Below are 25,731 nucleotides of genomic sequence, written 5' to 3'. Positions count from 1 at the left end.
ATCCAACATAAGTCAGACTTAATCTTCTCTTTCCCCTGCTCCTGTACACAAGCTGTTTCTCCAAAACCATATCTAACACACCATATAGAGTTTGCACAATTTAATAATTTGACATCAAATATTGATCCCACCATACACCAGGGGACAGGTCCCCACGCCGTTTACAAGACTTTCTTGGGCCCTACCACATTAACACAAAAAGAAAAGACAAGAAAGAGAAAGCATTGAAGGAAAACATGAATCACAGTCAACCGGAATACGGAAGCACTAAACGCCAACATAGGAAAGTAAACAATACAACTTACCGCTGTCACTGTCCGACTTGTTCTCATGCTCTGTGTCTGTCAGGGTGAGGGCTGAGTTGGACCGGCTTGACAGGCAGGAACTGCGGCCCGATTTGACCCCCCTGCCCCAAAGTCTCATGGCATGCTCTGGGGACATCACGGCTTCGTTTTCCGTGTCAGCATCTGACCCTGCACTGATGGAGTAACCTCTGTGAGGGAGCCCCATTTCTGCACAGAATGCCACTCCTCTTCGGGTTGCGGACTCACACACGCCTAACTGCCTTAGGGTAAAATTCTGTCCTAATTAGGGGGAAAGAGAGACAACAACTAGTAAGTATATGAGTCCTGAGTTTTAGTTTCTTTTACTTTATTTTCTTTCAAAAAAGAAAACTTCCCTGAAGGAAACACTCGTTTGTCCAGGTTTTCCCGCTCCCAGCACCAGGGGTCTGCGCCATCTTTGCATGACATATGGTCAAGTGGATGCACCTATGGGGAGGAGGGAGGAGGCCCGGTGGACTGGATGCGGGCTTTGGCTCAGATTGCTTTCGTCAACTTAAACCCATAAGCACCTCCATAGAAGGATTCATGGCTCAACCATGAGAACTTAACACAGACGGAAAGACTGGTTTCTGATGGCAGAATTCGGCTTAGCTGACTGAAGCAACAGAAATGGCCATCTGTCCTGGTATTAGTCCTAACTATGGGATCTTTTTTTCCACTTACATGTTACTTCTTTGGGTGAAAAAAAGTTTACCTCAGGATAATAAGCTACTGCTTAAGCAGAAACAGGAGTTGGTCATTTTAATTGTATCTTCTCACTTTAACTCAAAAAACAATATAAACGTCTCTCTCTCTCTCCTTCCCTCTCTTTCTTTCCCTGTGTGTGTGCATACACGTGCATGTGTGTACTGTGTGTGCATACATATGTGTGTGTGCATGTGTAGATGTGTGTATACATCTTTATGTGTGTGCATGTCTGTGTAGGTATGGGCGTGTGCACCTCAACACTCAGTACTGTAACACCTTAAAAATTATCACCACGCATTGCATATCTATTTTCCTAGATGTCTTGCTTTTAAGAAACACCTGGAAACATCTGTATTGACCAAAGTGAACGGAGTTTTCCAAGTACAGCGCACTCTACAAAGTGGGAGTGATATGTTTTTAAAAATTAATGATACAATCAGGTTCCCTGAAAACAAATGGCTGTGAACTCCACAAGCCTTTACTAATAAATTGAGCATAATAAAACTCATGGCACGGCAATCACTTAAAGCAAGAGTGTTTAAATTAGGTGACACTTCAGAAAGACCTCAAGTATTAATGACTCTTCCCAACTTGTATTTGTTTTGGGGATTTCAGTATTTTATTATTCTGTTGATAAGGAGAATTTGAATCCTGCTTGATTGTAGAATATCCAGAGAAGGCAAGGCTCACCCAGTTTTACATCTTGCCTGTATGAGAGGGCCCCAGACATAGGCACCTCCAGAATCAAATACATAAGAGGAAGAGTAAGAGAAAAAGACTGATTTAAACACAGCTTTTTTACACCAAATCTTTTATGAATATTAAGTATTTATATGACTCATGGTCTTAATTTTCCCACTTCCATCTTATGGGTTTACATGAATATTTTAGTGTTAATTTGCTGTTATGAGAAACCTACATTATATTTTTAAGGGAGGGTATTATAAATTATTTGTGATAAAATGGCATGTTGAATCTTCTAGGAAATAAATCAAACACAAGACACAATCTAGTAAATATTTGGTTGTAAAGATAGCAGCCCCTTCCAGGCCCGGCACATTTAAACTAGTGTGGTTAATTGTTTTATTGCCGTGGTCATATCGGAAGTTGGAATCAGCTTTACCTCATTCAGACTTCCAAATGGATTCTGACAATGACACTCATAAATAATGAACATCGCTGCCACAATTAGCTAGAAATCAAACTGTGCTTATCAGAGAGATGTGGATAAGCGCTGGAATCAAATCAGCACGGAAGGCAAAAAAGTGAAAAGAAAAAAGGTGGAGAAAAAAGGAAAGTTGCTTCTCCCAGCCAGGGTGAAGGAAGGTGAACTCATGGTGTGGGCTGTATCTGTAAAGAATTCATCCAGATTTTACCCACGAAAGTCAGTAAAGCAAGGCTGATACCATGCGAAGCATACATGGATGCGCTACGGAAGAGTTTCCTTACTGCTGTTTACTGGTCACATTTAAAGTGGAGTGGGATCTCTATGCCGCCAACCACACTGATTGTTCAAACTGGAATATGAAGTAGTTTTTAAAGTTAGGGGAAAAGTACACTATTGTATTCTCTGGACATTCCAGAACAGAAAACAACAAATAACCAAACAGAACTCTCTACTTCCTGAACGATAACTTGAATCATTTTCCGAGTTAATGACTTCTCACCTTACTGCCATCCTGATATAAAAATCTACACAGGAAAGAAAGCAGAAAGCTGCAGCCCCTTAATTGCTCTCCGGGCAGATAAGCATAGCTCGCTGAGCAGCTAAATATCCCACATGCTGTCCTCACGAAGGAAAAAATACACACAACCCAAGGGCCAGAATTATTTGACCCTCTGCAGTCAGTAGCACACAAGAATTCCAATCTCTTTAGGGCTAGTTCTGAAGTTCAAACTATAAAGCAAACACAATAGCAGAAACCGCTGCTAGGGTTCCTCCACCGAATCGAAAAGCTTAGTTTTGTTTCCAGAACTTGACTTCAGATGCATGAAGGTTAAAGCCACCCACAAGTTCTGCTGAGGTCTCTTTTTTATTTTTTTTATTTTAATATTTATTTATTTATCATGTATACAATATTCTGTCTGTGTGTATGCCTGCTGGCCAGAAGAGGGCACCAGAACTCATTACAGATGGTTGTGAGCCACCATGTGGTTGCTGGGAATTGAACTCAAGACCTTTGGAAGAGCAGGCAATGCTTTTAAACTCTGAGCCATCTCTCCAGCCCCCTGAGGTTTCTTTCCTACCATGTTCCACATCTACCAGAGTGTTCATGACTTGACCTAGATGATAGCTCTCTGCTGGTGATGGGCTCGGTGGAGCAGTGCTCGCTTAACATGTGTGAGGTGTACAAAGCAACGAAGGAGTGCAGTGGCGGGGAGGGGGGGGAGATGGCTTACGTAAATGTGAGGAAATCCCTTAATATATATTGGTAAGCATGATAATCATAGAGGGACCTATAATTTAAAGATTCCATTTCAAATCATCTGCCAATGGTCACCCTACCACCAAAGCTGGTGTGTATGTAAGTCATCCGCCATCACTGCAAAATGCCTTCCGCAGAACTGCTCTCATGTTTAAAATTCTACTGCTATTGGTTCTTCTCTTTGGTTAGGCAGTCCTGAATTTTAGGATCTCTTGCTTGAATGGGATTACCCTGGGGGAGAACTAACCATTAAGCCAGAGTCATTAGTCTATCAAATCATTTCCCACGATCTAGTGTTGTTTGTAAGATATGCTATTCTTAATACTAATAGTCACACTAATACTACTAATAATAAACACAGGCAGTTTTAACAAATATAGAGCAGAGGGAGAGAAGAAAGGTTCATGCCTGGGAGAAGAGACAGCTGGCAGGGACATAAGAGCTGGGACAGTAGGGTTGAGCTTGGTTTGCCTCAGAGAAGGGCTGAGGGCAATACAGGGGAGTAGGTGCAGAAGAAGCCACCAAAGACAATTCCGTGAAGGATAAGCATTTGCGAAGTGCGTGAGAATAAACTCCAGCTTTGTGTGACAAGGACTTATGTTCTTCGCAGTAGTTTTAACACTATTAAATTTAACTCATCTTTTTTGCCTTTGACAGTCTTTAGATTAACTGTTTGTCCAAAATTGGCCAAAAGAGTGTTTATTTTTATCCACTGCACTTTGAATTTCGGTAGCCTTGGTCATAGGGGCCAACAGCAAATCTTCCCATTATAATTTGAAACAGGACCAAAAACAATAAATTATAGCAAGAACAAAGTATACCTGAGGGCAGAATGCACGGTGATTAAAATGCAACATTAGCTTGGATTAGATTAGCCAATTCTGTTTTATGATACTCATAAACTGAAAAATCTATACAGGAAAGATTGAATAAATATAGCCAAGGCAGGCTGCATCACTTTAAAATAAATGTTTTTTTTTTTTAAAGGAGTTGGGATATGTGACAAAGCAGACAGGATGGTATAAGAACAAACACTTCAAACATGGCTGCATAGCACTTATGCCTTAAATAGATGAAGGGGATCAGGAATATGGGTTAGCTACACAGCCTGTGTTCCTGCCTTCTGAAATGCCTGGAACGTAGTTAAAGGAGGTAGGGACTTTCCTAAGAATGACGCTTGAAAATACTATGTAAGAGAACAAGTGGCATGGGTTATTCTCTCTCTCTCTCTCTCTCTCTCTCTCTCTCTCTCTCTCTCTCTCTCTCTCTCTCTCTCTCTCTGATTTAAAATAGGGTATCAGCAGCCTAGGTTAGCCTGGAACTCATCCACAGTTTCATACCAAGTGTAACATCAAACTTTGATCCTCCTGCTCTGACTCTTCCCAAATGCCAGCATTACAGGTGTGCATCACCGTTGAGTTTTGGGTGGTGATGAGGACTGAACTCAGGGCTTCATGCATGCTAGATAAGCAGTCAGCCAATTGAGCGACATGTGGGAAGGAGCTCCAGGCAGATCTAATTCCCAATGCATGCATTGTATACAACTTGAAGCATTTTAGGAGATCCACAGATTTCTGCAACTATGACCAAATGAAGTTGTGAACGCTTTTCCTAGCCCAAAAAAGACTCCATAATTATCAGCCATCTCATATTTTCTGCTAGCATTCTCCCTCTCCTGTCCATTGGTAACCACCAAATAACTTCTATCCGTACAGATGGTGATTTGAGAGATTTCAGAGACGATCCTACAGTGTGTCTCTTTATGGCTTGGTTCACTGACCACCATAATTTTCAAGTTCAAACACAGGTGTGAGATAGCTCAGGAGGTAAAGGCATTTGCCCAGGCTTGACCTGTGTTCCATCATTGCACCCCAATGGTGCAGAGAAGAGAACCAATCCCTGAAAGTTGTCCTGACCTCCACATTCAGACCTTAGTACATGTGTGCCCATACAAATACATACAGAGACACACAGACACACGCACAGCATGCAAAAATAAATAAATGCAAAATCTGAAAAAAAATTAAAAATGGACAACATTTTAGTCTGTATCAGAAATATATGTTTTTCATATCCGAGCATTACGATGTATGGATGTGTCATCTTTCACATACTCATTCAAGAGACAGTGGGCATTTGGGTTGTTTCTATTTGGCGCTACTAGGAAAATACCTCAAGGAATATTGACACACAAGGACTGGGGTGTGTGTGTCTTCATCTCTCCTGGGTTTACACTAGGAGAGGTGCTGCTGAGCCACAGCATAGGTAGAAACTTCTCAAGCTGGAGGCTCTCCACAGAGATGCACTACTTAATTCCCATTGTCAGTGCAGGAGGGTCCCAAGTTCATGTTCTCACCAACACTCATTACTATCAGCTCCTTCTCTAGGATATCACACTGGAAACAGAGTCTAAAATTTGCAGTGAGTCTTTGGAATTTAGGTCACTGCAGTGTATTGACTTCAAGGGGGGAACTGGAATCACTGCTCTTGGCTGAAAACTGTTCGTTCCATGGGCATGCTATGAGATTCTATTTGTGCCTCCACTCTATATTCCTTTGTCTTCTAATGCATCCTTTTCTTCCTTAGGAAATGCTTTCCCATTGAAACTCAGCCAGATAGTTTATCTTAATAGCTACATGCTATACAAAGATCCTAACTGTACACGGACAAGAAACATTTACTATAGCATCCATGCAAAAATTGAAACAACCCAAACGTTTACCAGAGAGCGGCTGCCTGGGTGAGATGCATATGTTTGCTATGGAACATTGCATGGCTAACTTAAAGCAGAAATTTGGACTCAGATCTTCAGATCTGGAGGAAAGCCACACACACACACACACACACACACACACACACACACACACAAGCACACACACACACACATACACTTTTTTTAAAGTTGAAAGTATCAGTTACGCAACAGAGTATATGGTATGATCACCCTTCGGGAAACTAAGGGAGAGAGGACAGATATAAATGTGCCTGTGTTCTAAGCATGAATAAAGAGCAGGAAGTATAAATAACTTATGATGGTCCATTTAGAAGGGATTGGCTGCAAAGAAAATAACAGAACAGAATAGGCTTGCACGTTTTTTTTCCACGATACTATCTTAGTAACTAAAAATAAAAAAATACTTTAAAAATGAATTTTGTTGATCTGCTTTTTAATAGTTCTGATTCAAAAGCACCTTCTCTTGAACAAGCTGTGTTCCCAATCCTCCCTGCTCTGAAGAAATGACCTTGGACAGGATTTCCTTCTTCATATGTGGGTCGTCTTAAAAGGGAATAAAAAACCATTGTTCCAAGTAACAACCATAATCCAAATAAGGAAAATGGATAAATCGATCAGCATAAATAGGACAAAACCAAATTAATCTACCACTGTCTTGTACTATTCCCCTTAGTTTCTGTGAGCTTGAATGACATTATTTGTTCTTGGGCACGGGATGACATTCTTTCTTCAGGGGTCCAAAACTACAGGCTTTTGTTAGGTGCTGGCGGAAGCAGCACACATGCCTGCTAACTATGGCTCCACTTTTGGGCGTGTTCACAAAATGTACAAAAATAACACAGTAATAGAGGCGCGCGCACACACACACACACACACACACATACACACACACACTGTTTTCCCCTACTTTAACTTTCTTAATTAAAACTTGCTACTTGTTGAACAGAATGCCTATCCTTGAATATGCAATAGACTTTTGCTTGGTACCGGGAGGCAAGCCCCTGGAGCGTCAAACAGATTTGGCAAGTGCTCTATCACTGACCTATAGCCCCGGTGTTTCCAGCTTTGATTTATTTATTTAAGATTTTGTTTTTATTTTCAGTGTGAGCGTTATGTGTGTGCAAGTGACTATAGTGTCAAGAACAGGGTGTTGGATCCATAGAAGCTTATATTCGAAGTAATTGTGAGCATCCCTTAAGGGTGTAGTGAACTGAATCAGGTCCCCCATGGGAACAATGCATGCTCTTCACCACTGAACCATCTCCTCTTTTTCAATATCTTGTCATCACAATAGCATACCTGAGAGAAGCAAAGAATAAAACTTTTTATTTATTTATTTATTTTAGCTCATGGTTTCAGAGTAATCAGTCTCTCAGGAGGGAAGAGAGCAGTTTATGCCAGGAAAAGAACCAGGAAAGAGACCAAAGGCAAATGCCAATAGATAGTCCACTTCCTTCTCTTTCCAGTTTAATTCTACTGGGGCATCAGACTAGGGAATAGTGCTGCCCACCCAAGGCATGTCTTCCTCTCTGTTATTCTCCTCTGGAAATGTCCTCGCAGATACGCCACGGGTGTACTTCACCAACATCCTATGTGATTTTCAATGCGGGCCAGTTGGCACTGAGCATGAACCATCCAACTCTGCCATGTGGATGGGGGAGTATTTTACATGTCACTGCAGGTGAGAAAAACGAGCATATTTTCTTGCTCCACAGCAATAACCTGGACTTGGTGACAGAGGATGGTGACATTGAACTCATTACTACAATCACAAGTCTAATGGAGAGAGGAAGGATGTCCCCTCCACAGTCATCTGGAATGCAGCTATGGAGGGTCCCCCAGTCCACAGAAGTTTGAAGTGCTCACCAAGTGGATTTGATGAGGTGGGCCAGAAGGGGAAAGCTCCAGGTATGTCGTCAAGGAGAAGAAGCAGATACAAAATCAATATTGTGGGGTATCACTCCCCCCAATTAGATTTGTCAGGCTTCCATGGCAGGGGACTCATATGGATACTGCATGGAAGGTTTGTGGAGCGAATGAGAAAACCTAGGCTGTGAGTCTACCAACATGTAAAGTCAGAACAAGTCTTAATGCTCATGAGGTTTTATACACCCAGCCACGAAAACCTGATTTTAGCAACCACTTACAATTACAGTAATGCTAAAACATTTCTTTTATTGAAAAGGCATTCTGAAAATGAGTTTGCTTTTTACTGACTAATTATGCCATTAGAACAAGTCAAGACCCGGAGATGATAATACCCCTACGACATATCTGCTGGTATCTGATAGGCAGACTGTGGGAGGTGTTGGTCTCAATATGCATATGGTTTGGCATGAAGCAGCAGGAGTTTAATTATTGGGACTGAAGCGGCACCATGGAGCTTCACAATGTGCATCCAAAATTGGCAACGTGTCAAGGGACCGGATACCAGTTTAGCAGTAAGCTGTGGGCTCAGGACATCAGATCCATAAAGGCCAAGACAGGGGAATGGATTACTCCCACTGTGTCCCGAGGAGGGCCCTAAGCTACATCTATCTCCTTACACCTTCTGGTAGGTAATCTACAAAGCTGCTTGACCGCCAAGCGTGAAAGAAGAGCTTGCCTTCTTAGCCAAAATGAGTTAACAATCAGTCAGGTAGGGGAGCTAAAGGAAGGAGAGAAGAGAGAAACACTAACGTGAAAGGGTGATAAACCGAGGCTACTTAACTCGTGTCTTTAGTAGAGAAATGTAAGGTTGAGTAAACATGCCCATCTAAATCCTTTAATCCCGCTGCTGACATTTACAGCAATGGAGAGGGAGGGATTAATCATTTGATCTCCAAATGAATCATTTTAAGCAGTTAATATTTAAAAGTAATAAACTTTGGAGTTGCAGTAATTAGCCTACTAGATCTGATTAATGCCTCAGGTTTTTGTCTCTTTTTATAAAACCCAATTTTCGAGACACACAAAAAGCTAAATTTCCTCAGCCTCGATATCACAGAAAACACAAGACCGGGCCTGAGATTCCTTTCATTTTTGCATGATGACAGAGGTGAGGGAGAACATGGGAGAAAGGAAAAGTTTGGGGTCTAACTGGAAATTCATAGCGGCATTAAGTGCTAAATGGCAAGACCATATGCTCATATTTCTTTTGAAGTCTAGGATCAGGCCCCATTATTCACTATAATGGCATCCAAGACTAAACCAAATCTCAGTCTTTAAAATTAAAAGCATTTTCCTCTTGGCTCTTGAATCTTCCTCTGACAATTGCCAACATGTCTGAAGCTTCAATAAATTTTCAGACTCTCAAAATCTACAAATAAACAAAATATAAATAAGAGAAATAGGAGAAGTAATTTTTTTCTACTTCAGTCTCAAAGCCAGGGTAAAAAGGGTACAGAAACACGTACATTTCACTCTCATTACGTTTCTTTATTTATTGGTGTGGTTGCACACACGGGTGTGCATGCCAGTGCACGCATGTCACAGTGCGAGTGTGGGCGGGCATGTGGAGGTCAGAGGACAGTCTACAGGTGTCAGTTCTCTCCTTCCACCATGTGGGCTCCCATGACCAAACTGGACTTCAGACTTGGCAGCAAGTGCCACCTTGGCAGTCCCACATAATTAATATTTTAATCAAAGGAGTTACAAATACTATTTTTATATCTGCCCAATGCTATTTGTGACATTCTAAAGCTATGTGTATAGCCCTCATGTCCTACATTTTAAGAAATAAGAATTCGATTCTTTTCATCTCTTTGGAACATACACTGTGCAGAAGCATTTAAATATTATCATTTTTGTTAATAAGTCAACTGCCTTCACCCACTCGTAATCAATTTCTTAGTGCTTAGTAGACTTTTTCTATTAGGAAACTGAGGAAATATTAGAAAGGCAAGTTCCCACTGACATGCCACCGCCTCCCAATTCTTGCATATGTCATGTGTGTCATTATTACGTGCAAAATGCTTTCACTCAGCAGAGCCTTTCGGTACAACAGCATCTGAGGTTATTTTTTAGTGCTAACTGTGGCTGTAGCTCAGTGGAGACTGTGACTGCCCACGGCACCAAATGAAATCTCACCCTGGCTGAACTAGGAGAGAGAAACTACAAACCCCCAAATGTGCCATATTCAATTACCCATGTTTGACTATGTCTACTTTTTGGTGCGGTTTGGGGATTACTGTTTAAGAATGTTTTATATACAGTAAAGCTCACAAACCCAAAGCAGACACTTTATGCAGTGCAAGAAATGCAGCCACCACCAGCCCAATCTGTTGGGGCAGCTGGCCCAATCCCTGCGTTCAGGGGCGTGGCTGCCCCAGCGGAGTAGCATACCCCTTAAATAGGATCGGGGCGCCTGAAGGAGCCCGTTTGGTTCTCCCCTGCGTACCTTCTGCTCCGCTGGACCCTTGGTTCTGTAAGTTTCCTTATTTTCCCTTGTATTAAAACTGATTTATTATAAAGGACTATCGTGGTTATTCCCTAACCCCTATAACCGCTGGTACCTTTGCCGGTACACCAATCAGACATGGAACCTCTGCACCGAACTCGCTAAGTTCTTTCACGCTCCCAACCCTAATGGGCAAGCACTCGCCTGCTTCAGACAAATCAGCCCTGTCTGCTCTTTGATCCATGCTAATGGAGGCATGTGGTCTGGATTTGGGATCCTTTGGATTAGTGGAATGTTTCTGAGATCCTTCCATGTTCCACATGTCAATGTCCTGTGACTTTGGATTTAGGATCCTTTGGATCAGTGGAATGTTTCTGAGATCCTTCCATGTTGCCACACGTCAATGTCATTCTTTGGTACTGTTGGGTGACGTTCAATTGAATGACGATCCTCCACTTTGCCGATTATGAACATGGTGGCAATGAACACATGTTTTCATTTGTTTCAAGTAAATACTTGGGAAATGAATTCCTGGACCATGGAGGGGGGTGTTATTTTTAACTGCCTATAAGCAATCGCCAGTTTCCAAAGCGGTTGTACCAATTTACATTTCATTTTCCATCCGCATTGTACGAGAGCTCCATTGTTCCAAATTCACCCTTCCGTGATACCGCCAATCATCTCCTGTTCTAAGCAGTCACGGTGTGTTGTGCTTATTTCATTGTGCGTGCATATGTAGGCACAAGCACGTCACAGCACACATGTCAGAGGACACCTTGCTGGTGCTGGCTGTCCTCCACGGTATGGCACCGGGAATTGAACTCTCATTTATCAGGCTTGGAGGCAAGGTCTTTGAACCGATCAAGACTTTTTGACAGACTTGTTTTTCTGGTGTTTTTTGTTTGCCTATTTGCTTTGTGGATACAGGTTCTCACTATGTCTCTCAGGCTAACTTTTGATGATCTTACCTCCGCGTCCCAAGTCTGAGACTCACCAAATAACTGAATATCTACTACAAGCAGAGCTGTTCTTTTTAATCCCGGCAATTCTAGTGGATGAGCTAAAGTATCCCACGGCGCCTGTAATCTTCATCTCTTTGGTGGCTAATAATGCCATGTACTTCCTCTCATATGTATTAAACATTTCTGTACTTTTTAGGTAACATTTCTTTCAGAAGTTTTCTTATAAATTTATTATATACTATATAATTTATATGCATATTATATATTATTCTATATACTATATTTTATATATGGTATTCTATATACAAGCGTTTTGAACACATACACACACATGTGCACACAGGAATATTTTTACATAGACCACTGTTTGCATTTTCAGTTGCTTAAGGGTATTGTATGTAAGAAGAATGATTTAAGTTTGGTGGCGTTTAATTCATCAAGCTTTCTTTAATATTTAGTCTTTTTGCAACCTACCACATTTTGCCTATTCCAACATATCCCAGAACACACCCAGCTTTTTATGCTGTTTTGTAGGAGAAACTAAAAAGAAAGAGCAGACAAGAAAAATGGTTGGAAATGATTTTACTTATTCCTGGAACTGACCAGCCCCTGTCTGCGTGAGCACCGGGACAAGTCTCAGTCTCCTGTCTCCTCACCTATCTGAAAGATTTACTGCATGGCAAAGCTTTCTCCACTGTGAAAGTCTGGAGCAACAGAAAATGGCAGGTGATGGAACTTGAGACTACGAGGAGAATAATATAGAAGTCCAAAAGAAGGAACTGAGAAAAAGGTTTTAGATAGAACTATATACCTAACTGGCTAAATTTCCTTCCTCACTAGAGACCGGCTTATACTTCATCTTTAAGCTAAATCTAAAGAGCTTAAAACAACAACAACAACAACAACAACAACAACAACAAAAAACAAAAAACAAAACAAAAAACCCAACAAAACAAAAACCAAGCCAAGCTTGGTGGTGAATACCTGTAAACCCAGTAATGAGAAGTTTGAAGCTAGAAGACTGTTGGGTTTGAGGCCAGCCTGGGCTACCCAGTTAATTCCAAGACAGCCTCAGCTACAGTGTGAGACCTTGTCTCAAAAACACACGTACCTAGGAAGGAGAGGAATGGAGAAAGATGTGTGTGTGTGTGTGTGTGTGTGTGTGTATTGGCTCCTGCCACAAAAGTCATGTTTAGCTCTATGTCTGGTTGACTTGGGAGATGGTTTTTGCCCCCACCCTGAATGACAAACGTACTGGGTTCCCAAAGCAGAGATTATTTTTTGCCTTTGTTCATTGGTGATTTAAAATTGGAGGTCTTCCCCTTAAAGACCCACGCTACTAATTCAGCCAGTGTCAATATTTTGCTGTCTCTTCCTTCTTCCAGGGATTCTCAAAAATCCCAATTTTGCTGTCGGAGACTCTGTAAGTCTCCAAACTTGCTGTATATATATTTCAGACTTTTACGCATGCCTTTGAAAAAAGTTTGGGAAAGACCCATTAGAGAGTTGCTTCTTTGTTGATATTGTTTCTTTCCGTTTCTTCTTCAGTTCTCCATTTGGTAAGTGCACAGAAAGCCCTCACTTTAGGAGTGTACTGTAGGCAGAGGCTGATGAGGATCGGCTGTGTCCCCCTGTGAAAATGACACAGAGAATGCCAGGATGGATCACGAAGGTCAGCAAGCTGTTTATATTGAAAGGACCCCATCAGTCACGCCTGAGACGCGAGGCTGCCTCTTTGGAAACTTGAACTCTTCATTCCGGCCAGGCAGACACCTCTTCCTCTTCGAGAAGACTTTGGTGAGTTGTCTGCTGGCCATGTTGGGAGAATGTCCCCTGGGTAAGCCACCGAGGAATGCTCAGGTGCAAAGGGATCCACAGAAGGACCACGAAGGTCAGTGATGGTGGAGAGTTTGAGAGCAGTATTGTGGAATCAGCTATCTTTCGCAGAATCAGAGGAAGAACAGCATACCCTGATTCCTCATTCTGAATAGTGCATTCCTGCCAATTATCCACTAAACTGCTATCTGTCTTAGTTTGGATTTCATTGCTGTGGAAAGACACCATGACCACAGCAACTCCTAAAGGGGACAGCAGTGAACTGTGGTGGCTTGCTCACGGTTCAGAGGTCCAGTCCACTCTCATCATGGCAGGGAGTACGGAGGCATGCAGGTAGATGTGGTGCTGGAGCTGAGAGTCCTTACATCTTCATAGGCAGGCAATAGGAAGGGGTCTAATAGTCACACTGAGGGAAGCCTGAGCAAAAGGGACCTCAAAGCCCACCCCCGCAGTGACACACTTCCTCCAATGAGACCATACCCCCTAATGATAACACTTCCTTTGAGGGTCATTTTCTTTCAAACCACAATAGCTGTTTTCAATTTGTAAAAGTTGCTCGTGTGTGTGTGTGTGTGTGTGTGTGTCTGTGTGTGTCTGTGTATTAAAGATTCATATTTTAATGAGCATGAGTATTTTGCCTGCATGTATGTCTGTGCACTGCTTGCTTGCCTGGTGTCCCCTGAGGACAGAAGAGAGCGCTGGATCCCCAGGAACTGGAGCTCCCACGTGAATGATGGGAATTGAATCCAGGTCCTCTGGAAGAACTTGTGCACTCTTCATGCTGAAACACTTCTCTGAGTCTACTGTACATAGCTTGTGTACGTACAAAAGTTAGAAATATGTTTTCTTTGCTATAGTGCTTTTATTTGGGGGTATTATAGTTTATATAAAATGGTTTTAAATAAAAATCATCTTTTAAAAATTTTAATCCTTTTAAGGTTTCTGCTTCCACTGAAAGTCCCCTCTAATTTTGGGGTGTGTATGTAGCCCCTGAAACAGACTATATGGATTTACAACCACGTTCTTCTGGCCACCTCTGCTATAAGAGCCACAGAACAAAAATAGTGTGTTCCTTTCTTTCCTGTAGCTCTGAAAAGGGGAGTTGCCAGAAGTCTCAGGGGAGTCAAGAGAAATCGTTCAACATGTAGAGGGGGCCACACACCCATGCATTCGCTCTTTCCTTTTTCATCAGGAATATGGAAGGGCAGCAACCACTCAGGGAGCCATAGGATAAAAGCTACACACTAAGGGTGGCCGACCAGAACACATGGAAGTGTCCTGCCTCCTGGGTGGCAGCTTTGATCACTGGACCATTTGCTGTTCAGATTATTTGTGAGAAAATAATTCCTTGAGGTGCTGCGGCCACTGTGTTCGAGCTTCCTGATACTCACGGCCCAAGTCGTCCGTGTGCTATCCTGAAACTTCTCGAATTCTTATTGCTTTCCCACCCCCCAACATTTGTCTTTAATCCATCTTAATTTATTTTTGAATATGTTGAGAGATATGGGTCCAATTTTACATTCTTCCAGATGGATAACCAGTTGTGCCAGCACCATTTATCAAATCCCACTGAATTCGATTTTTTTTTGTTTTGTGTTAAGTTTCGCTATGTACTACGATCTGTTTCTAAAATGCTATTCTACGACACTGAACTCCTTCTTAGTATTTGTACCAATACCACATAGATGTGGTACAGTGCTTCAGACTACAGCAGTCAGAATACACAAGGCCACTTCAACCTCACTATTCACTTTTTACATATGTTTTGGATCTAATTTTAGACTTCCATTCCTCCAAATGAATTTTAGATCACTTACTTGAATTGAAAATAATCCCAACTCACTGGGGTACCATTCAATGCTTTCCCTTTTGTGTATCCATTTTGGGAGAACTGCTTTTTGTAGCCTGCCGTTTCCTCGTCCCCAAATCACTGTCTTCCTGGTCACTCAGATCCTATGTGTCATCCAGCGATACTTTATGAAGGCTCCATGTCATCCCTATCCCCATAAAATATACATATTCCAAGCATACTCTCTCTGGCTCATCCAAAACTGCCGCACAGCTAATGAATGGCCAAGCTGGGATACAAGCACATGTTATCAGGATCTCAAATCTATACTTTTAACTTGCATATTATAGTACTTGTGTTGTTTATATGTTAATCTTGCATTAATTTACATACCATGCATTTCAGATTCTATCTTTATCCTCTGCAGCACATGGTTTTGTGTGCATATAATCACATACTGGAAAAAAATTGCTGATTTAACATTTTTCAAGTAATATATCCACCGTTTTTCTTCTCTTTTGCAGAAATCAAAATATCAAAATAATTTTGATTAGTAATTGTGAGAGTAGGTGAATCAATTATATGCTGTTGATTTTAAATGAAAGACCCTAGTATTTCACTATTTAGTGTGATGTTTGGATGTGTCAAAGATCATCTTAAGTATAACATATTTATGTATATGTATCATCTTAAATATGCTGTATTTATATCTATCATCTTCAATATAAGGTACTTATGTATATGCATTTTCTGGGTTCTTTCTTGGTTTTATTTAGTATATTTTAAAAAGAATGTCTTCTAAAATTTTCCATCATCTCCTGATAAGATCATGTGATTAAATTTTGATTTATTAATTTTATTATGCTAACAGATTTTTTGCTTCCATTGTCTGAAGATTAATAAATACTTGGTTAATAATTTGATCTCCTGGACTCTTTGCTTTATCGGTTGGTGGGTTCTGACATGACGAAAGTAACTTAAAATTTTACACAGTACTGAGAAACAATGTAGTCTACAGAACTCCTACCTGTATTACTTGAGGACTGTGTCAGACAGCTTTTTAAATACTGGATTTAATATACTCAAGGCTAATTTTTAAAAACAAGTCTCTCTTCATGTTCTGAAACATTCTGGATTAATCATCACTCCTGAGAAGGAACATTTCCTCTGGGGTTTTCATATTCCTACCTTAGTCCTAGTTAGCAGTTATAATCCTTCCGTCATCTCTCCTTAGTTCTTAACATGGACTTTCATATTTAGGAGGCCTTATTTAATTTTTTTGTACTCATAGAGAGCGAGCCCAGAGGCTCACACATTCTAGGCAACTCCTCTACTATGCAGCGATGTTCTTAGCCTTCCCCTTCCTTCCCTTTTAATTTAGAGACAGGATCTTGAACATGAGATCTTCCTGCCTCAGTCTCTGAGTAGAAGGCAAGTTTGTAGTAGCATGCCCAGCCCTAGTCTTTTTAAAAGAGTTAACATCTTTCTTTGTTTTTAACTCCAGTTTTATGCTGGTCACCTAACTCTCATTTCTCATTTCCTGCTATTTATTCATTTCTTTAGAAGTATGGCACATTCTGTCATTGTTGATTTTTATTCTTTAAAAATACTCCGTGTCAATATATTTTTCTTATTAGTGTGGCTTTTAACATCTTCTATAAATTCTAGAAGTAGAATTTTATTTTTAGTTTCCATTGTTTCTTCTCAAATCAATGAACATAATAAATAATCTGTGGGGAGTAAGATTATTTTGGTTTTTCTTTCTGTCATTTGATGTTTCTATATTGTGTGATCACATTTTGATTATAAAATCTCATGAATATTTTGTTACATTTTTGTGACCATATACCTAAGTGGTTTCTGAAATTATTCCAGAATGCTGCAACTGTATCATTTTCTATTCAGCGTTATAATCTCTGGACACGCACAGGTAAGAGCTAAAGAGAATCTCACTGTACGCTTAGCCCAGTCTGGTCTCAAACTCATCATCTGCCTGGCTCAGCTCCCTGAGTTCGAGGCTTGCCCATATACACCACCATGCTTATCTGCTGGCTCTCTTATTACTTCTTTTACATCTGGCTGATCCTGAAGAGGGCGATTTAAAATAACATATTATAAATATATTTTAACAAGGTGCTTTTTTTCTAATACCTTTTGCTTTGGTACTTTATGCCTTTTAATAGATGCAGTTGAAGAGCCTGCCTTTGTTGCATGTTGAATTTGGAACTCTGGGCCTCATGTGGGCTATACATAAGTACTCTATCTCAGAGCTACCCCCATTCCTATTAAATTTTTTAATAATAACTTCTATCTTTTTATAGATATTAATAAAGCGACCCTTATTTTGTTTATTACATGCATTTACCTGGCATCCCTTTATTTTCCACCTTTTTAGAAGGCATTTTAAGCATGTTCCTTATGAATACCAATAACTTTTATGAACCACGTGAATAGCTTATGTCAAAGTTCTGAACATTTATATTTCATACAATGCGTGTTATAGACGTGATTCCTTCCATCTTGCTTTATGATTATTCATGATTTTCCTTGTTTCCTCCTTTTCCTGGGAGCTGTTTTTGCTAATTTGGCCAGATTGCTATTCATTCCCCTTTCCCCCTGCTAATTAGGTAGGTCTATTGTGCCTTTTCCTTCCCCTAATGATCACCTTCCTTTCCTGACATTCATATTCAAATACATGTTTTTCATTATTACATGAATGTAAGATAGCAATTATTTCGCTCAGAGAAAGCTCTATTTCTTAAGGGTTTCCCCTCCTTCCCTTCAGATGAGACACGATTTAGGGAGGAACTCATTGACTTTCAGCAACACTTTCCCACAACTACTGAAGCTGGCAGCGATTCCTGAACACCTTTAATTCCAGCCTCACCCTCCTGTGAACCTGCCCATCTCGGTGACCCTTCTACACTGCCTGTTGCTCCGCCTTTGCTATCAACTTGCCAGCTCCTGGCCCTTCGATCTTAGTTGCTGTCTCTTCTCGAATACTATGACCCACAGTGTTGACACAGTCTCTGGATCTTTACCTGCCCTAAATGGGTATCCGTTTTGTGGACAGACAAATGATGTACATCTTAAGTCTGCTTTAAAAGCCTAGGGCTCCTCTTGCTTCAGCCTCCCAAGGGCTGGGATTACAGGCATGAGCCTCCACATCAGGTTAATACGTATGATGGGTCTCAGGATGCGCTACCTCGGATATGGCCCTTTGGCGTTTGAGAAAATGGTAGAAGCAAACACAGTGATGATTGGCAGCTAAGAACTGTGTTTTCGAGACAGCATTTACTATTTCCTTGGGTCAATAAGGCAACTCAAAGCAGGACGAACGCGGGGCATCTCGTCTTCATTTTGTCTGTGTAGCCTTTGCTTTGGACAACTGCTTATCTCTGCATACAGTCATCCTAATCACTCAAGGATTGTCTCCCTAGGAGCTCGCAACCCCTGGACTAGTTCATTCCCTCACGGCTGAAGGCACAGAGATAAGGAAGAGTATCCCCAGGCCTCTTATCCTGGCATCTTTACACAATGTCTAAGTCCAGTTCTGAACTCCTAAACTAGTCAGGGTCACTGAAGATGGACTCTTCCATTAAAATCCACAAATCCCTGTAAAATCAGGAACGAAAACTGAAGGACTTGGGCTACTGGTCAAAAGAATAAGGTCTGAATTGTGTCTCTGCCCCTGGGCTGAGCTAGGACTTTCTAAATTGTCATCAAGAACAGAAGATTAATATCTAGCAAGAGACTCTCTGACAAAGAACAAATGTATACTATGGCCCTCTCTATTAAGATTTAATTCAAATGAACCCTGTCAATCATGTGGACAGAAAAATGCACTCCAAGAAAGCTGTCTGTTTAAGACTTTAAGAAACAGCATAAAGTCTGCCAAAAAGTCAACAGAGTGGTCCCCTTGGCTGTTGTCCACTCTCACCCCATGAGTGTGGTCTTTTATTTTTGTTTTAGGTTGTTTTTTGGGGGGAGGGATGGCTATGCTGACCCCATGAGAATATTTTTATCTCAATGATCTCCTTAGCTACTGTCCACTTGTACCTGTAAGAGTGCCTTGTATTTTTCAGTAGCAAACTCCATCTTCCAAGCTACACTATGTCTCATTGGAATTCTTTTGAGGGACATCACAAGGACCAGATAAGGGAGAAACTTCCAGAGAGAGATTGCAGTAGCAATCACTGCTCTAAATCTGCCAGTTACCCTGGAATCCAGAAACAGCAGAGCCCCCCAGGAACAGAAGAAAACCCCTCACAAGATGTATATGTGTATAGTGAATGTGTGCTACATGTACACTTTTGTATTGTGTTCGTGTGTGTGCGCACACCCATCTGAATTTTGTTTTCTGTTTTGGGTATTTATTTTATTTGTCATTCAAAAATCATTAATTTGGATTTCAGCTAAGACTGTACTACTTTCTTCAACACATTATTTACTTTATCTTACCTGTTTTCATTTTAATTTTGGCATTCAGAATTAAATTCAGGGTCAAAACACGTGTTCTATTATTGAGCTACATTCCCCAGCCTTTTTTATTTTTTGGTTTGTAAGTTATGTTTTTTTTTCTTCAAGTAACTGATTATCATTGCTTTTGTTGGTTTTAAGTTTTGTTGTTACAGGTTCCTTTAGGTGTTTTTATTATGTATACTTAATTGTGTATCTGTCTGTGTGTCTGTGTGTGGGTATATCTATGTGAGTTTAGGCACCCTAGGAGGCCAGAGTTGTGGGACCCCCACTGGAGTTACAGGTGGTTGTAAGCCACCCAGTGTGAGAGCTGGGAATCGAACTCAGATCCACTGCAAATGCAGTACCTGCCCTTCACTGCTGAGCCACCTCTCTGGCTCCCATATTTTCCTACTTGACTTCAGATCATCCTCTCTCATCTCTACTGTCCCTTGCAAGCCATCTGCTTCATTTCTTTGCCTCCTATTCTGCTCACTGCTTGCTCGATGCCATTAAGCATGCTGTTTTCTTGGGGTTCTGTGAGAAACCACAGGAAGTCCTACTACTCCCTAAGAACAGGACTGCCTAGTTCCTGAAGCAGATCTCCGAACTGGCATTCGCATGATACCAAGAATGGGAAACAGCATCTGTTTAAGCTTCCCTCCAGCCAGAGGGGACATGGAAGCAGGTATCCCTGTAAGAGCACATCCACTTATATGTAAGTTTCATTTCAGAGACAGGCCAGCCTCTGTCTGGAACCCTGAAACTACAAGCAGCATTCTTTCTGGTCTTCACCTACTCTGAGCTCTCATGGGGTACAAATGAAAACACACCTGACTTCACTCAGCCCTTCAGGCCCCTGGTAGCTCTTCATCCCATCTGCAGTGCTGATCACGGGTCATCACTCAGCTTGGTCAGCTAGGAGGAGGAGGGCGGAAGGGGAAATCATGCAAGCCACTATTTTGCCAGAATCCTGGGCAGACATTTATAGAGAACCCAGACTACTCATCTAGTGTTCTTTTGTTTCTTCGTTAACAAGGGACAGAATTATATGCAAAAGATGAAGTAGGGCTGGGGATGTAAGCCAGGCAGCATAGTGTTTGTTTACCATGCAAATTTGCCCCAGCTTGGCAGTCAAGGAGACTGAGCTTAGGGAGGTGGCCCGCATGGGTACCTTTCTCTTTCCCGCTCCCCCTTCTCACTGCTCACCAGCAGAACTCCACAAACCACACATGAACTGAACCTGGACTAACCACGGATGAGGTCACAAGGCACATTTGTCGGAGCAGGGCTTCTGGAAACTGTATTCTGCAAGGAATAAAGGGAAAACAAGCCCCAAAGGGATGCATTTCTGAGGGTGAGGCCACACAGCTGGTGAAGACCAGAGATGAGTCATGCTTAGCAACCATCAAGAGCCTGTCTTGGATCTGCCTTCCCTTTTCCCCTTCTATCCGAAGATAGTTCTTACTTTGATTTTGTTGATACATCAGCATAGATACGATGCTGACAGTGATAACCTTCCTCTCTGTGGCCAGTAACTTTGTGTGTGTGTGTGTGTGTGTGTGTGTGTATGTGTGTGTGTGTAAAACTCTGAAGTTCATTACACTCACACAGAAGACTATATTAAACACTTAGGTTTTGGACTATTTGTGGTGGGGGAATTTTTGTAGGCTTGCAGTTCAGAGAAATGAAAGTTTTATTATTCTTAGAGAAACTGCCTTTCAGATTTCAACCCTCAAACCAATATTCCATGTTGGGCTTTATATCTATTCTTGTTTCCTCAGGAATTCCAGGGACACATGAACATAGCATGGACAGCTCTAGCACAGGAAAAAAAAAACACCTTTCATTTTATCCCTTCTCCCAAACTGTGGGCTGATGGTTGGCAGCTGTTTTGTAAGAAATGTGTCTCTGACCTGATGAGATAAGTTCTCTTCAAAGAGGAATCAAATAAAATAGTACCCAAGAATGCAAAACATGTCATTGTCACCTGTAAATGCCTCACACATACAGACAGCAACAGAACTGCAGAAAGAGCAATTCTTTCTGCCGGCCAAAAAAAGCACCCAGGAGATTTAAAGAGAAAGAGAGAAAAGGAGAAGGAGAGGGAGGGAAAGAGAGAAAGAGACAGAGACAGATGGGGGAGGGAGGAAAGGGGAGAGGGAGAGAGAGGAGAGAATGAAAGACAGAGGGAGAGACAGAGATAGGGAAAGAGGAAAGAGGGAGAAAGAGGGAGGGAGAGAGAGATCTGTGTGAGATCCAGTCCACTTGCCCATAACTGTGAGACTGAAATCATCCCAGCTTTAGAGGATCTAAATATAACATGTAATTAGCAGGAGTCACCTGCCAGTCAGTGAAACCATAAAAATCTGATTAAAATCAAATGTGATGACAGGCCAGTAGAATATGTTGATAAAAATAAAAACCTTGTATTTCTCCATTTGAGGTCCCCATGTAACTGCATCAACGGGGCCTCTATTTTTCCCTTCCTGCAGGTGAAATGGTATTTCCTCGTGTCACTTAAGGAACAGAGGGATGCAGGATGCAGGGAACAACCTGTTTTGAAACTCTGTAGATGAGCTAAATTAGCATTAATTTAGAACTTTGGAACTGTTTCAAAGATCTCTGGCTACTGTTAATACTGTTAATCTTTCATTTTTATTGTGTGTATGATGTCAGGAACTGTGGCAGGAAGCACATTTTGTCAATTAAATAATTAATCCCACAGCATAATAGTCAGTAAGGAAAAAAAAATTGACATTTGTCAGGTTCAAAGCAAAAGAAAGCCCGGGAGAATTTTCCATTATGCTTGCTCAAGAAAAACACGGTTTGATAGCAAGCTTGCTTATTTGCTTCTCTGCTACACCTACCAATCCTGCTCTAAGAAGGAGGACAAAGGAGAAGTTTGGGCTGGGGAAGTGGCACTTGCTGTTCAAGCATTCGGGCATGAGTTCAGATTCCAGCACCCATGGAAAAAGCAGTAGGCTGGATGGATGTCAACCTCTGGATGTCACAGGAACACCACACACACACACACACACACACACACACAAAGAGAGAGAGAGAGAGAGAGAGAAAGAGAGAGAGAGAGAGAGAGAGAGAGAGAATCCCAAGATTTTTCTGGTGCTCATCCTCATCTACCCACTAGAAATTCGGATCAGTTTTACTTCCTGTATGTGACTTGGATGTGCTCGCTTTTCACTATCGAAACCATTACATGTTAATAGGGAATCAAAGACAATTTACTGCCCTAAAGCAAGTGACAGTTTTTAATACTTGTTCTCTTTTTTTGGCACCCGCACAGAGCTTTGGGGCTAAGCACTAAGAGCTAGGGGTTCAACCGTCCTCCGTGCAAGGCACCTCTCTGGGAGAGCTAACCATGACGTCTCCAAGCCTCGCTGTCTCAATCTGCAGACGAGTCGGCTGCGGAGCCTCCATCACGTGGCCACACCCAGCGCATTCAGCGCATGGGCACAGTGCGCACAGGCACACCTTAGCAAGAATTAGCCACCCGTTCTATTGTTTAATGAACTCTAATGCAGGGGCCTGAGGCTGAGTGCTTGTACCTCTGAGCACCGTACCTTGGCTTTTCCCTTCCTTTCTGCTCATAACTCGGCCCCGCCCTCCACTCCTCCACTCGGATCCAGATGAGAGGCCACCTTCTGCCACCTGGCTCACTTTCTCCTTCACTAGTCCCTGGCTTGCAAGGAGCTGAGTAATAGTACTCTTTGGTCCCCTACGAACTCGGGTTCCACGGTTTCCACAGATGGTGTCGCCACTGTCGTTCACAACAGCCTGCGCTGGATTGGCACTGCCTAGGAGGTGAAAAATCTAAGGGAGCTATTTTTAACCTGGTTTAAGCATCCTCCTCTCTGCCAAAACTAAACGCTTGCTTGGGGTGGGGATGAGCCTCCCCGGTGCTTTTTGCCACATGTGCAACCGAGATTTCTCCTAATAGTGCTGCACAAAGCAGGGCAGTTCTACTACTCTTCCCACGACATGACACTAACCAGTTATTTTTGTTAGAGAAAAGCAAGACTTCATGTAGGGTTCAGATGGCATGCATTGCCGACTTTACAAAAATAGTGAAAAATGTATGTTGATAATGTTTTTCAGCTGTGGAGACAATATGAGAGGGAAAAAAGGTTCAGCATTCTAGTATACAGTGTAAGGATCATATGAGTGTTTGCTGACTTCCCAAGGGTACCCAGCCAAGTGCGCTCTGTATCTCTTTTCAATGGAATTAAAAATCTGAAGCTATCTTGCCCCTCTTCATGAAATTTCAGTATATAGTAAGGAGTGCTTTTGAGGGGGAATCTCTCTCCAGGAAATTAGGTAAATTTATTTTACAATATAAACTGATTTGGACAAATGAATACCCTTTCACTTTATTTAGCATGATTTCTCAGGTAACGCAGAGGAGAAAGGAATCATGGGTACACAAGCGCGAGCCTCATGAATGACTCATGAATAAATGTTCCTTCTGCGTCATCCCTTTTTAAAGTTTCCTAGATTTGCTCCCTGTTAATGTCAAGTTCTCAGTCACTCAGACAATGAGGTGACTGAAAACACATGCAGATCGCTGTTCTTACTGAAGTTCCATACCTTCTAGTTTCCCGATTCAATTAACCAAGAGGCACTAGGTCTACAGACTTTGAAATGCTCATGTAAGAGGGTTTTATTTTCACTGGCGAAACCTTGCCCGCATCTCAGTCTTGTACAAGAGAAAGTTAACTGTGTGCCCTCCTTAAAACACGGGGCTTCTTTAGAAGTACGAGAATCAGTCATTCTAAGATGCCACACCAAAGTTACGAGAGTCACCGTTTGAATGGCAAGGCAGGGAGCAGGAAAACCGAGTGAGGGAATGGCAGGAAATGTGTGCAAATGACCAAGTCCTGGGGCCTTCCGGGAAAATGTAGGCTGTGTTTAGTATGAGGTTGCAGGGGAGAGAGAATAGAGACTCCTTCCATGCCCCTAGCTTGTATAATATAGACACTAGCGGATGGATGGGCTGGATGGAATGTGAGGTTCGCTAGACCCCTAACTCTACTCTTCTGGGTGCTTGTGAGATCTTCTTTCTCAATACCTGCTTTCCTTCACCATCTCCAATAGCCGTGTTTGTGAGTGTACAAACTCTCAACTTCATACGTGCACAGATGTGGGGCTGAGGAGTTCTATTCAACGTGTGTCAGGCCCCAGGTCTGTGAGCCCATGTGTCACAGGTGGCTTTCTATCTCTTATCTGGTATACTGTGTGACCCACTAGGTATTTTAAAATCGGAACCATCAGCCAGGACAAAAAAAATAGTCATTTCACCATCTAGGGCTTGAAACCCAGGGGCACCCCGAAGTTAGGAACACACCCGCATGCCTTGTGCTTGACCAGAGTGTGTACCTACCTTGTCTAGGATACTCGTCCGCTTCTCTGTGGACCAGATCCTTTACTCTGTTTCCGTAAAGCAGCCGCGAGGAATCATGGTCAAAAGCTTTCAAGGTTTCGCTGGAGCTGTAAGACTTCTGAGTGGGGACCCTACACTCCTCATTGTCCGCGGACGAGTTCGTGTACCGCCGTTCCTTTTCTCGTCTGCTCTTGGTCAAGGAGCAGTAAGGCCGGCGTTCTTTTACATCCATACTTCATTCCTTCTCTGGGCACATCGGTCCCGCTTGTTCCAACGGCCCGCTCAGAGTTCAAGTCTCACTGGCCTTTCTGCAAAGACAAAAGGTTGGCATGACGTCAGCGCTATCGTCGTCCACAGCCTGACTCCTTGCTGGCCGTCTCAGCCAATGGGCTGAGTTTTGCTAGGCAGAATGCCATTTTTAACACCGAACTGATATCTGTAAGATTCTCATAACACAGTCTGTAATGCCAACAGGTGTGGCACACTTTCTGCTCTGGACATTCGTGCGAAGCATGTTCCATGATTGCCCACCACCATGATAACACAAAATACAAATTAAACTCAAGCTTGAATATCAATATGGAAGCCAGTTAAGAATTGGCTGCAATAGTTTGTTCAATATCCCATAAGGGAACGATTTTCTCCCACAGTATTTTAGTGTAGAAAAAATTCCTTTCTTTTCCTTCCAAAAAAAAAAGCATGTTATTAATTTTTTTTTC

General features: G+C 42.0%; 1 protein-coding gene across 1 annotated transcript in view; it reads right to left on the bottom strand.

Moving 5' to 3' along the window:
- LOC121677165 (teneurin-3-like) overlaps positions 1–25,244 on the bottom strand; it is a 30,538-nt gene extending 5,294 nt beyond the window's left edge. Inside the window, exons 1-2 of the mRNA XM_042054918.1 lie at positions 25,013–25,244; positions 306–584 (exon numbers count right to left, since the gene is read on the bottom strand). Coding sequence (XP_041910852.1) covers positions 306–584; positions 25,013–25,244 — 511 coding nt within the window. The remainder of the gene's footprint in view (positions 1–305; positions 585–25,012) is intronic.
- Between the last annotated feature and the right edge of the window lie 487 nt (positions 25,245–25,731).

The sequence above is a fragment of the Arvicola amphibius genome, chromosome 4, assembly GCF_903992535.2.
Source record: "Arvicola amphibius chromosome 4, mArvAmp1.2, whole genome shotgun sequence".
NCBI classification, from domain to species: Eukaryota; Metazoa; Chordata; class Mammalia; order Rodentia; family Cricetidae; genus Arvicola; species Arvicola amphibius.
Note: the sequence above shows the minus strand (reverse complement) of the source record. Positions and strands in the feature narration are given on the sequence as shown.